Source organism: Hemiscyllium ocellatum, chromosome 45 (assembly GCF_020745735.1).
Source record: "Hemiscyllium ocellatum isolate sHemOce1 chromosome 45, sHemOce1.pat.X.cur, whole genome shotgun sequence".
NCBI lineage: Eukaryota > Metazoa > Chordata > Chondrichthyes > Orectolobiformes > Hemiscylliidae > Hemiscyllium > Hemiscyllium ocellatum.
In genome coordinates, this window is record NC_083445.1 from 7,926,071 (window position 1) to 7,939,532 (window position 13,462).

The 13,462-nt window shown below is 40.2% G+C and overlaps 1 protein-coding gene across 1 annotated transcript in view; it reads right to left on the bottom strand.

The window, feature by feature from the left end:
- Nucleotides 1–13,462, bottom strand: part of LOC132835857 (tetraspanin-1-like) — a 74,044-nt gene that overhangs the window by 27,735 nt on the left and 32,847 nt on the right. The window contains exons 6-7 of the mRNA XM_060854952.1: nt 10,856–10,993; nt 8,402–8,485 (exon numbers count right to left, since the gene is read on the bottom strand). Of these exons, the coding sequence (XP_060710935.1) occupies nt 8,402–8,485; nt 10,856–10,993 (222 nt within the window). The remainder of the gene's footprint in view (nt 1–8,401; nt 8,486–10,855; nt 10,994–13,462) is intronic.

The following is a 13,462-nucleotide window of genomic DNA, read 5'->3' on the forward strand; positions in this document are numbered from 1 at the left end:
TGGAGGGATAACTTAGACAGGGAGCATATCATTTCCCTCATTTCCCCCACTACCCCTTAGCCCCATGTAACTTCAGAATGTATAAAGTGCATTATTGTAGGAGAGAATTTTTATCTTTGCAGAAAAATTAATATTTTACATTTAATACAACACAATATATTTGTTTGATTGTGGGCATTGCAATAATCACTATTATGTAGTTAGCAACATGTTATTTTAATAGTTTTTATTTTTTCCAATATCTTAAAAGATTTTAACTCCATTGCATTTAAGAATCAAAAGAAAATCCACATTTTGTTTGTCCAGTAGATATTTTCTATCAGGACTTTAAATTATTTTTGTCTCATCTGCCCTGAATAGTGATAAGGAAATCTTGAAGTAAACTAACTCATATGAAACCTGTTTGTAGAATGTATGAACTATTAGCATATTATGCTACTCTTCATGTGGAAAGGAATCTGATTATCTGTAACAGTCTGAAGAATGCTCTTGTTTTGCTTAAAAGGCTTTGAGCTAGAAGTTCAAGTACATGCCGATACTGGGCTATGGATGAGTGTGCTACAGAGAGTAACAGTTAAAACATTAATTAATCTGGCCAGGTAAAATATTGCTGATGATCAAGCTTAGATACATGAGGAGGAGAGAAGGTGAGTGCTGGCTTAGAATGTGATCCAAAGCTGATGGAGTTGGGCTTCCTATATTGTCTCAAATGTAGGATTGGGAGTGATGTAAGGCTGCTGCTTGCGTCTCCTTAGTCAGGTAAATATAGGAGCATTCCTGCCAGTTATTACTAAATGCTGTACAAGTTCAATATGAGACAGGTGAAACAGCAGGGCATTTAACAATTAAGAACAAGTCATGTAAGAAGCAAAGGGCATTAATTTAAATAAATAAATTTGAATGTTCTCATTCCCAAAATACATTCCAGCTGTCAGCACAGCAATCTTATCCAATATGGTGAGCAGTGCACTTTTAGAAGAAAATGTGTTTTGTGCTTCTAGCTTGTCACAGAATATTTAGGAGGTTATCCAGCACCCAAAAAATAGCCAAATTTCAATTCATTTTTGTGTTCTAGTGCAAATCCTATGTAACCCATTTGAATTGTATCAGACGCAAAGTTATCTAAGATGAACACTGCTGATGTAATGTCTTCTAGAAATGTCTGGTTTCCCCACTTATTTTAATGAAATGAGACAATTACCATAATGGACAATTTGCTAAGTGCAGGCTCCAGTCTTTTTATTCTACATCTTTAATTATTTTCTTGATGGAAGCAGGGAGGCAGATTTTAGTTATAGCTGGAGTTGCTATCTTTGTTCAAGGTCAAGACAAAAAAATGGAGGGGCGAAATTAGGTATCTGAGATTGACTTTGCTAATATTAAAAATTAATTACAAGTATTAAAGATTACAGTAATGAATGTCACTACATTGTAATGGTTTACATAATTCCATTCTACTGAGAAAATGGGACTGTCAGTCCAAAACCGAGACATTAGGAAACCTTAATAAAAATGGGATCATGGCTGGAAGAGATCACATTCTTGTTCCACTGACATCCTGTGCACATGTTGTACATTAATAGATAGGCATTGTGAAGCTTTCTAATTTATTGGCAACAAACATTCTTATGTCTAATATTAAACCAATGCAATTTAAACAAACACAAATTGTAAAGTTAAATGCCAAGTATGTAATTCCTTCTCCATATTCATACGCTCTTTTCCTCTTTTCTGATTTGGCAGTACATTATCATGGATGCTGCCATTGCCCCTATCTGTAAAAAAGAAAAAGAACAGTCAGAATACAATTATTTACGTTGTAGCATTGCACATTGTTTCAATTATGGAGAAGAGGAAACACTAAGAAGAAAAAATACCGTAACACATTATATCTTAAATACCTCTGAAATCCAGGGGGATCTCGTGCTGAGGAATATTGCCTGTACTTTTTTTAAACCTACATTGACCTGACATGATTGGTGTGCCATTTTCCCATAAACCATTGAGCTGCATGGCACTAATTTGGATATTCAAACAGTTAAAGATAATTTCACAAAGAATTAAAATGGTAGAACCTTTGCATAATTCAAGGCAAAGTACACCTCAGTCGGAGAAATACAACTGTATGATTCAGAAGGATTATGTAAACACAAACTTGCAGATAGGAATTGATGCTCATAAACCAAGGCAAGTAACTCAAACTCAACATTTATTATTTAAAATAATTATAACCCCTTTGAATATTAATCGGACCGGACAGCATTGTTTATCAACAATAAATATGAGAGGGATCTCAACAACTCCATGAGTGCTAGTGACTTCAGTGCATATATTGCGGTCACTGATTCGATTAAATAGGATGGGCCTGTATCTCCTGGTGGGAGTCAGTTAGCCCAGTTGGCTAGTTTATGATGCAGTGACACCATCAGCATGGGTTCAATTCGTGCATCAGCTGAGATTACCATGAAGGTCCCACCTTCTCAACTTTTCCCCTCACCTGAGACATGGTGACCCTCAGGTTAAACCACCACTAGTCATCTCTTCCAATGAAACTGTGGTCTTCTGGGGCTATGGTGACGTTGCTGTACATTACAATGTGGCCAGGAACAATCCGCAGCTCAAGCAGGTATTCTGAAGCCTGAAGAATAGAGATTTCTTGCTGCAGACTTTGGGCAGCAGTGCCTTGGCTTCACTCAGAGGGGCATAGCAGGGGAAGGTGTGCAGTGACCAGGAGGATCAATATACAGGAGTGGCAGTAAGAATGTAATTTACTCTCTTACTATCCTGAAATAAGTATTAATTTTAAAGGAAAATCCTGGTTAACGGCAATTATTTTATTGTGTTGTTAATTGTCAAGTTATTTAATTGCTGATACTATTGCAACATTGTCTATATTTTGGGGTATTACACAGAATGTAAAATAGGATATCAAGCAATTTTCCTTATTGGCAAGGCCTTCACAGCATTTTATTGTCTGACAGCTTTGTCCCTCCAGAGTGAACAGGTTATTTCAACACTCCCTGTAGCAGATATTTAATACAGTATATCAAATCAAATAAAAAAGAAATGACATAATAATTACATGAGTAGGTCTGTTCAGCCAAAAAATTAGATCATGGAAGATCTGTATCTATTTACCCACATAGAATGTTACAGTGCAGTAAAGGCCCTTTGGTCCTTGATGTTGCATCAACCTGTGGAACTAATCTGATGCCTACCTATCCTACACTATTCCACTTTCATCTATATGTTTATCCAATGACCATTTAAATGCCCTTTAAAGTTGGCGAATCTATTACTGTAGCAGGCAGTGTGTTCCACACCCTCACTACTCTGAGTAAAGAAACTACTTCTGTCCTATATCTATCACCCCTCAATTTATAGCTATGTCCCCTCATGCTAGCCATCACCATCCAAGGAAAAAGGCTCTCATTGTCCACTCTATCTAACCCTCTGATTATCTTTCATGTTTCAATTAAGTCACCTCTCAACCTTCTTCTCTCTAACGAAAACAGCCTCAAATCACTGGGCCTTTCCTCATAAGACTATCCCTCCATACCAGGCAACATCCGAGTAACTCTCCTCTGAACCCTTTCCGAAGCTTCCACATCCTTCCTATAATGCGGTGACCAGAACTGTGCAATACTCCAAATGAAACTGCACCACAGTGTTGTACAGCTGCTGTATGACCTTGTGACTCCAAAACCCAATTCCTCTACCAATAAAAGCTAACTCACTGTATGCCTTCTTAACAACCCTATCAACCTGGGTGGAAACATTCAGGGATCTATGTACATGGACACAGAGATCTCTCTGCTCTTCTACACTACAAAGAATCTTACCATTAGCCCAGTGTTCTTTATTCCTGGTACTCCTTCCAAAATGAATCGCCTCACATTTTTCCGCAATAAACTCCATTTGCCACCTCTCAGCCCAGCTTTGCAGCTTATCTATGTCCCTCTGTAACTTGCAACATCCTTCAGCACTATCCACAACTCCACCAACCTTAGTGTCATCCTCAAATTTACTAACTGCTCCTTCTACGTCCTCATCTAGGTCATTTATAAAAATGACAAACAGCAGTGGACCCAAAACAGATCCTTACAGTACATTACTAGTATCTGAACTCCAGGATGAAGATTGCCCATCAACCACTACCCTCTGCCTTTTTTCAACGAGCCAATGTCTGATCCACACCGTGAAATCACCCTCAATTTCATGCCTCTATATTTTGTGCAATAGCCTACTGTGGGGAACCTTATCAAACGCTTTACTAAAATCTGTATACACTACATCAACCGCTTTACCCTCATCCACATGTTTGGTCACTTTCTCAAAGAACTCAATAAGGTGTGAGGCACGGCCTACCCTTCACAAAACCGTGTTGACTATCCCTAATCAACTTATTCCTCTGTAGATGATTATAAATCCTATCTGTTATAACTTTTGCCAATACTTTACCCACAACTGAAGTAAGGCTCACTGGTCTATAATTACCAGGGTTGTCTCTACTCCCCTTCTTGAACAAGGGGGCAACATTTGCTATCCTCCGGTCTTCCACCACTATTCCTGTAGATAATGACAACATAAAGATCAAAGCCAAAAGCTCTGCAATCTCCTCCCTGGCTTCCCAAAGAATCCTAGGATAAATCATATCCGGCCCAGGGACCTATCTATTTTCATACTCTCCAGAATTGCTAGCACCTTCTCCTTGTGAACCTCAGTCCCATCTAGTACTATCTCCTCGGACTCCACGCACAACTTTCCACTACTATCCTTGATTGGCCTTAATCTTTCTCCAGTCATTCCTTTATTCCTGATATACCTATAGAAAGCTTTAGGGTTTTTCTTGATCCTATCTGCGAATGACTTCTCATGTCCTCTCCTGTCTCTTCTTAGCTCTCTCTTTAGGTCTTTCCTGGCTAACTTGTAACTCTCAAGCACCCTAACTGAGCCTTCATGTCTCATCTTAACATAAGCCGCCTTCTTTCTCTTGACAAGAGATTCAACTTCTTTAGTAAACCACAGCTCCCTCACTCGACTACTTCCTCCTTGCCTAACAGATACATACTTATCAAGGACACGCAGTAGCTGTTCCTTGAATAAGCTCCACATTTCAATTGTGCGCATCCCCTGCAGTTTCCTTCCCCATCCTATGCATCCTACATCTTGCCTAATCACATCATAACTGCCTTTCACCCAGCAATAACTCTTGCCCTGCATTATATACCTAGCCCTCTCCATCACTAAAGTAAACATAACTGAATTGTGGTCACCATCACCAAAGTGCTCACCTACCTCCAAAGCCTGGCCTGGCCTGGTTCATTACCCAGTACCAAATCCAATGTGGCCTCACCCCTTGTTGGCTTGTCTACACTGTGTCAGGAAAGCATCCTGCACACGTTGGACAAAAACTTACCCATCTAAAGTACTCAACTATATTATTTCCAGTCAATATTTGGAAAATTAAAGTCCCCCACAGCAACTACCCTGTTACTCTCGCTCCTATCCAGAATCATCTTTGCTATCCTTTCCTTTCTTTCTCTGGAACTATGCAGAGGCCTATAGAAAACTCCCAACAGGGTGAGCTCTCCTTTCCTGATTCTTACCTCAGTAGATGAGTCCTCAAACGTCCTTTCTGCCACCGTCACACTGTCCTTGACTAACAATGCTACAACCCCAACCCCACCCCCCACCTTTTACCATCTTCTATGTTCTTACTGAAACATCTAAATCCCGGAACCTGCAACAATCATTCCTGTCCCTGTTCTATCCATGTCTCCAAAATGGCCACAACATCGAAGTCTCAGGTACCAACCCATGTTGCAGGTTCACCCACCTTATTCCAGCTGCTCCTGGCATTGAAGTAGACATACTTCAGATCACCTTCCTGCTTACCGGTGAACTCTTGCGACCTAGAAACCTCATTTCTGACCTCACTATTCTCAACCTCCTGGACAATGGAACTACAATTTACATTCCCATTCCCTGCTAAATTAGTTTAAACCCTCCTGAAGAGCATTAGCAAATATCCCCCTCCCCCAGGATATCGGTACTCCCTCCAGTTCAGATGTAGACCATCCTGTTTGTAGAGGTCCCACCTACCCTAGAATGAGCCCCAATTATCCAGGTATTCAAAACTCTCCCTCTGCACCATCCCTGTAGCCATGTGTTCAACTCCTCTCTCTCCCTATTCCTCGCCTCGCTAGCATGTGGCACAGGCAACAAACCAGAGATAACAACTCTGTTTGTTCTAGCATTAAGCCTCCACCCTAGCTCTCTGAATTTCTGCCTTAAATCCCCATCCCTTTTCCTACCTGTGTGGACCATGACTTGGGGCTGCTCCCCTCTCCCTCAAGGATCCCAAAAACTCAAGCTGAGAGATCACGAACCCTGGCACCTGGGAGGTAACACACTAACCGTGAGTCTCTCTCATTCCCACAGAACCTCCTATCTGTCCGCCTAACTTTGGAGTCCCCAATGACTAATGCTCTGCTCCTCTTCCCCTTCCCTTCTGAGGAACAGAGACAGACTCTGTGCCAGAAACCTGTACCCTATGGCTTACCGCTGGTAAGTCATCCCACCTAGTATTCAAAACAGTGTACTTATTATTGAGGGGAATGGCCACAGGGGCTCCTTGCACTGCCTGCCGGTTCACTTTCCGTCCCTTGACTGTAACCCATCTGCCTTCTTCTTTTACCTGAGGTGTGACTAACTCCTTGTAACTCCTCTCAATAACCCACTCTACCTCCCGAATGATCAAAGTTCATTTAGTTCCAGCTCCCATTCCCTAACTCTGGAGCTGGAATTGGGTGCACTTCCTGCAAATGAAGTCCGCAGGGACACTACTGGTGGCCGTTACCTTCCACATTCTGCAGGGGGAACATTCAACTGCCCTAATCTCAATTCCCACTATTCTAAATTCCCAAAGAGACTAGAAAAATAAAGAATACAAAAAAACTTACCAATCCGGCGCACAGAACTTTTGTTTTGGTGAGAGCAGGAGGATGGGTGGGAGACACTACCTAAGTAGTGTTTTGGGTAACGCAACCACCCAAATATATTACTTCATTTACTCAGCCATCCCATGTCCGCTCCTGCTCAGTGTGTCCTCTGCCTATTCATGAGGTAAGTATTTAAATCAGTGACTCACCTTCCCGTCAGCCCCCTTGTCGATGCTCCCACTCTTCCTGCTGCTGAAACAAAAATTACAGACCCACCTTGGGTCTGTAATCTTTCACATCCTTATCCATCAAAAACTTATCATTCTCAGTTTTGACATTTTCGTTTGATTACACAGCCAGCCTCAACAGCTTTTTGTGTGAGAGATTTTCAAATTTTCAGAACCCTGTGGGTGAAGAATTTCTATCAGACATCACCCTGGATAGGCAAGCTCTATTTTTAAGTAAATGTTGAAATAGAAACTGAAAGTATTGGAAATATTCATTTTTAGGTCTTTTTCAAAACTCTTACATCAACTTGAAATGTTAACTCTGTTTCTCTCTCTACAAATGATGCTACATGAGCTTAATATCTACCACTGTTTTTATTTCAGATCTTTGGCATCCACAGTATTTTTGTTTTTATTTAAGGATACATTTTTTGTTCTTACTTCATGATCACAGGAAATGATTTTTCTCTACCTTCTCCATCAATACCTTTCATCACCTCGCACTTTATTCTTGTAGTTAAATAGAGTGCAAATATTAATTTAACCCTTTCATAATTTAACCCTTATAAATTTTTAAATGCTGTCATCACTTCCATTATAAATATTCAAAGTTCGGATATAAAATAGAATAGAATTAAAAAACAGTGAAACTTTATACTAAATCTGTAATGAACCTTACTTCAATCACACTTACTGTGTGCAGTTCTGGATGTCATATTATAAAAAGGATATTGAGGCACTTGACAGTGTGCAGAGAAGATTTGCAGGGAAGATACCAGAAATATGAGGGTTTATATATCAGAGGATGATAGGGTCTCTTTCTAGTTTGAAAAAGGAAAGCAGAGGGGTGACCTGACAGAGATCTTTAAAATGATGAAACATTTTAATAAGCTGGATACAAATGAATATTTCCGTTGAGGGGAAGAGCATAGCTGGAGACTAGCAAAATAGGAGAGTCACCCATAAATCCAATAGAGAGTTCAAAAGTAAAGTCTTTACCCAGAGGGAGATGAGAATGCGGGAATTCGCTTCCACAGGGAGTTGCTGTAGTGAATAGTGCAGCTGCATTTAAGGGAAAGCTAAAAATTGCATTTGAGGGAGAATATAATAAAGAACATTACAATGATAGATTTCGGTGCTTAAAGATAGAAAGTATGGAGCATAAACCATGGACCCCAGGTTAGACTGAATGGCCAGTTTCTGTGCTGTATGTGCTACGTAATACATTACCTCCAGCACACAAATTCCCAAAGCCACGATACCAAGAATCTTGGTGTTGGTCTTCAGAAAGTCAAGAAGTGAGTTGTAGCAACCCTGAAAACAATTTAAAAAATTATATACAATCTTTTGTCTTTGATTTCTTACATTTCTTCTCAAAAGATATGAGCCCAGAAATCCTACAGTGACATCAAGTGTCTGACCTTACAGCAAGAATGCATTTCTTTTGCCACTGTGGCCCAAATCCAAGGATCACTGAAATAATTGAGCTTTGGCAATATCACCGCAGCATATCAGAGACACATGGCCAAAAAAGGCAGCAGAAATTCAGAGGATTCAACCTGTATTGACCTTTGTCGGAGTTCACACTCTTGTTCCTTTCACTCAGCTCAGAACAGGACCAACTTCTACTCTTGGTAAAAGCAGTCATGTTGAATTTTGCAGGAGTGTATTTCACAAGTGTCTTTAAGTAGTTAGATATCTTTGAGCTTTACCCAAATTTCTTGACTATCCCAAATCAGTCCTTGCCTTTCCAAAACCATGTAAATCACAAGAGGCCTTTAAGTCCTCCATCTGAACATTGTCTAACTGACTGAATTTTGAGGCCTACAAAAAGGTCCAGTGTCACGGTCTGTTTTAACACTCACTGCAGGTCTTCACTCTCACAGCTCATTCTCACAGCTGTCACTGAGGGGTCATGACAAGGCTCAAGTCTCAAAATGGGGTCACACTGGCAACAAGTTTTGGAAGCACTGGTTTAGGAGAATTTGCCTTGTCTCGGGTAACATCTTTTGGACAAGACCTCAAACATAAGCTTGTCCACAAAAATTTTGTAAAAGATCCTATGTCTCTGTTTGACCATTTCTCCTTCACCAGCACTAAAACAAAGTTAACCAATCTTTATTTCATTTTTTTTGGGGAGGGAGTTTGTTTTTGAGAAGTGTCTGCTACTTTATCTGCTTACTAACAGTGACTGCACCTCAATCAGTAATTTACTGACTGTGAGACACTTTGGGACATCCTATGGTAGTGAATGACACTACATGTTCTTTCTCTCTCTTTCCATTACTGCCATTGAACTCAGCTAAATCACCAGATAATGGGATCAAACCAAAAATACTGATCAAGTTACATTCTGCTGAACATGAGACTTCCTGATGTTAGTCATTGCTTTAATCTACGTCATTAGGCAGCGAGAATGGGCTCTATTCCTTTAGATGAAGGGCTTATGCTCGAAACGTCGAATTCTCTATTCCTGAGATGCTGCCTAACCTGCTGTGCTTTGACCAGCAACACATTTGCAGTTTTTACTCTATTCCTTTAGAAAAACATATTTGGTTCAACAGCCTCTAAGAGGACACTGTAACAATAATACAAATTAACAGTTAATGGAAACTTATATAATGGAAACTTACCAAACAAAACAGGAAGTTGCTAAACAAAAATAATAAATTTTGTCCAGAGTGATAATCCACTCCAGCCCCTGCAGTGCCCACCAGTCTCTAAAGACCAGTGGATAATGCATACTCCCTGAACATGGATGTAACTGTGAAACAGGAGCAAGCAGTCAGGCACTATGAACCCTTCCATGACCTGTTGCCGGACCTTTTGATGGTCACTTTGGCCAGGCCCAGGGACAGATCTACAAGGAGGTCATATGACCTGCCTGTCCCACTCTTCTCAGGGCACACATACATCAGGAATGTGGGGCTGAAGTGTAACCAAAAATTGAGGAGAAGTCTGTTCAAAAGCTAAAGAGGAGTTGCACATGAAAACAATCAACACAGCTATGAAAAACATTTATTTCCAAGATGAAAGAACATGTGGCCCGGGACCTAGTGTACTTCCAAAGTTTGTGTGTGCATGGAACTGTCTTGTGCAGCACTGTTAACCCCAGATCCCCAATGGAAACAGGAAAGGCCCTAATTTTATGTGACATGTTAGGCCCTAGCACCTCATTCATGAAGTTGTGGATGTCTCAGGCTGTGTGCTGGATGTTGACCAACACCCTCTCAGCCAACTATTCTGGTGTTATCTACTCGCACCTTCGCTACCCAACACTTCTCTGACTCTGGTCAACTCAGCGCCCAAGAACTCTCCTCTACCAGCTAGTGGAACCCATATTGATAAAGGAATCTGTTCCTCAGCATGTCCCAAACTTTGACCGGGTCTAGTTAAAAAACATGGAAAAAGCTAATTGTGTCACCCGATGGAAGAAGGAAATCATTGTGGCACAACCACCCCCCCCCACCGAGAAGTTCAACATAAAGGTATCGCTGTGGGCCTGAAGGTGGAAAGTCACTAATTGGGTGTAGAGGCAAACCAGCAACTGACCCCACCTTCTCAAGTTGGAGACTTAGTACCTCAGCAGTGACCCAGTGTTGCTTTGTAACAGATGGCATGGAGACATAAATACACAAAAATGTCAGATGATGAGGTAAAGGTGTTTATCAATTCATACTTTACCATCACAGAATGATTAATGTCACCACCAAAACAATTCGATTGAGATTTGCAGCAATGCTTGGGATACTTATTTAATGAATTATTGTAGAAAGGTGAGTTTGTAAAATCATCAAAGTCATTGAATCCACAACACTTGAACTGGAAAAGGAACAAAGTAAAAAGAGATTTACTAAACAATGACTGTGGTTTCAAAACATTTTCTAGTACTCAAGATGCTAAAGTATACTGATCAGCTATTAGAATAGGTTTCTATATATTTAATTTAAAACAACTTAGCGTGTCTGGATTTGTTATTGTTTACAAATTCAAGCTGAATGCAGAACTGTACTAAATAACTACGTCAAAGTTGCCATATAAATGTAAATTCTAGATATGTCTGCACGAAATGCTTTTTATGAGGGCTGTGGTAGTTTTCAGTTGGCTGTGGAACAGCTTCACCAAACTCATCTGAACCATGTGACAATCAAGTCAATGAAAAGTTTTGGGGATAATCTTGGAGCACAGTGTAGTGACCATACCTCTAGACCCAAAGTCCTGTATTCAGGTCCCACCTGCTTCATATGTGTTGCTGGTCAAAGCACAGCAGGCCAGGCAGCATCTCAGGAATAGAGAATTCGACGTTTCGAGCATAAGCCCTTCATCATCCTGATGAAGGGCTTATGCTCGAAACGTCGAATTCTCTATTCCTGAGATGCTGCCTGGCCTGCTGTGCTTTGACCAGCAACACATTTGCAGCTGTGATCTCCAGCATCTGCAGACCTAATTTTTTACCCACCTGCTTCATAGGTGTGCAATACCATCTCGAAACAAGTTAGTTAGAAAATATATAAATGTTTTAGTCTGTATTGAAAATTTCTATTGAAATGCAATTTTCAGCTTGCTTTCATGGAATGCAATACATATATACAATAGAATACAATAGTTATAGCACAGAAAACGACTGCTCAACTGATTCAGTCTGTGCTGGTCCTCCTATTTACTCAAATTCTTTACTCCTTTTAATGATACTCACAGTATATTGTACCAACATATAACAACAGTAAGGTGACAGTAGTGGAAAGGTGAAAGAAAGGAACATTTTACATAGCTTGACCCAACAGATAGAATGTTGAGAGAATAAGGAGAAAGTGGGGACGCAGATACTACAGAATTAGAGTTGAAAAGAGTGACGCTGGAAAAACACAGCAGGACATGCAGCATCTGAGGAGCAGGAGTGTCGATATTATGGACTTAAGCCCTTTATTGGGAATAATAAGCCTACTTGAGATAGAGCAGTATTGGATGGAAGCTGGAAGTGTGCCATTTGCTGTCTGTACCCATAACATGACAATTTTATGAACGTCTGTAAGTAGGTCGTGCATGTTAAAACTCGAGGTTAAAGTGTCAATTAGTCAGAGTCCAGGTATAGATTTTCTTTAGAAACTGAATGTTTCATGTCTGGCACGAGACCTAAATCTGGGCTTTCTGCCCCAAAAGTGGGGGGCGCTACCCCACCACAGCACCTCTCTTTTTTAAATATTTGATTCTCTGCTATTAAAAAGTGAGATCCTTGGGGCACAAAGTACATGTGGCTCCTCCAAAAATAAGAATGCTACTGCCAAATCTAGAATCCCATGATTGTCTAGAAAAATAGGAAAAGACTAAACACAGGAAATAAAAACTTTTGAAAACCACAAAAAACTCAACATTGCAGACTGGAGTATAGAAAATACAGGATTCAAGTAAAACAAAAGGAAGTCAAAGAGAGGGCATGAAAAAATATTAGCAAACAAGATTAAAAAAACACAAACATGTTTTGTCAGTGTGTGTATATATATATATATATAAAACAAAAGGTCACTTAAGGAAACAGTGAGATGTATCGCAGATGAAGGAGGGAACTTGTGTGAAGATGCAAAGGATATGGGATGAATTTTAAATGAAATGTTTGTCTGCATATTCATAAAGGAAAGGGATGATGTAGATACAGAAGTCCAAGAGGAGCAGAGTGTAATATTGGATGAAATAATCACAATGAGAGACAAAGTGTTCGAGGAGTTGGAATCTTTGAAAGTGAATAAATCACCAGGGCCGGATGGATTGTTCCCTAGGTTGTTGGAGGTGGTCAGGGAGGAAATCGCAGATGCTCGGAGCATTATTTTCCAATCATCATTGACTCAGGTGAGGTGTTGGAGAACTGGAGGAATGTAAATGTGGTTTTGTTGTTTAACAAGGTTATAATTAGAGGCCATTTAGTCTTTCTTTGGTGGTGGACAAATTGTTAGAATCAACATAAACCTTCAAGGTATGGACTAGTCAGGGATAGTCGGCATGGTTTTGTTAAGGAAAGGTCATGCTGTACAAATTTGATTGAATTATATGAAGAAGTGACAAGGAGGATCGGTGAAGGTAGTGCAGTGGATGTTGTCTACATGGATTTTAGTCAGACTTTTGACAAGGTCCCAAGTGACAATCTAGTCAAAAAAGTAAAAGCCCGTAGAATACAGGGTAATGTGTTGAATTGAATGCAAAATTGCCTTAATAACAGAAAGCAAAGTGTAATGGTCAATAGCTGCCCTTGCAAATGGAAAGCTGTTTCAAGTGGTGTTCTGCAGGGCTTGGTGTTGG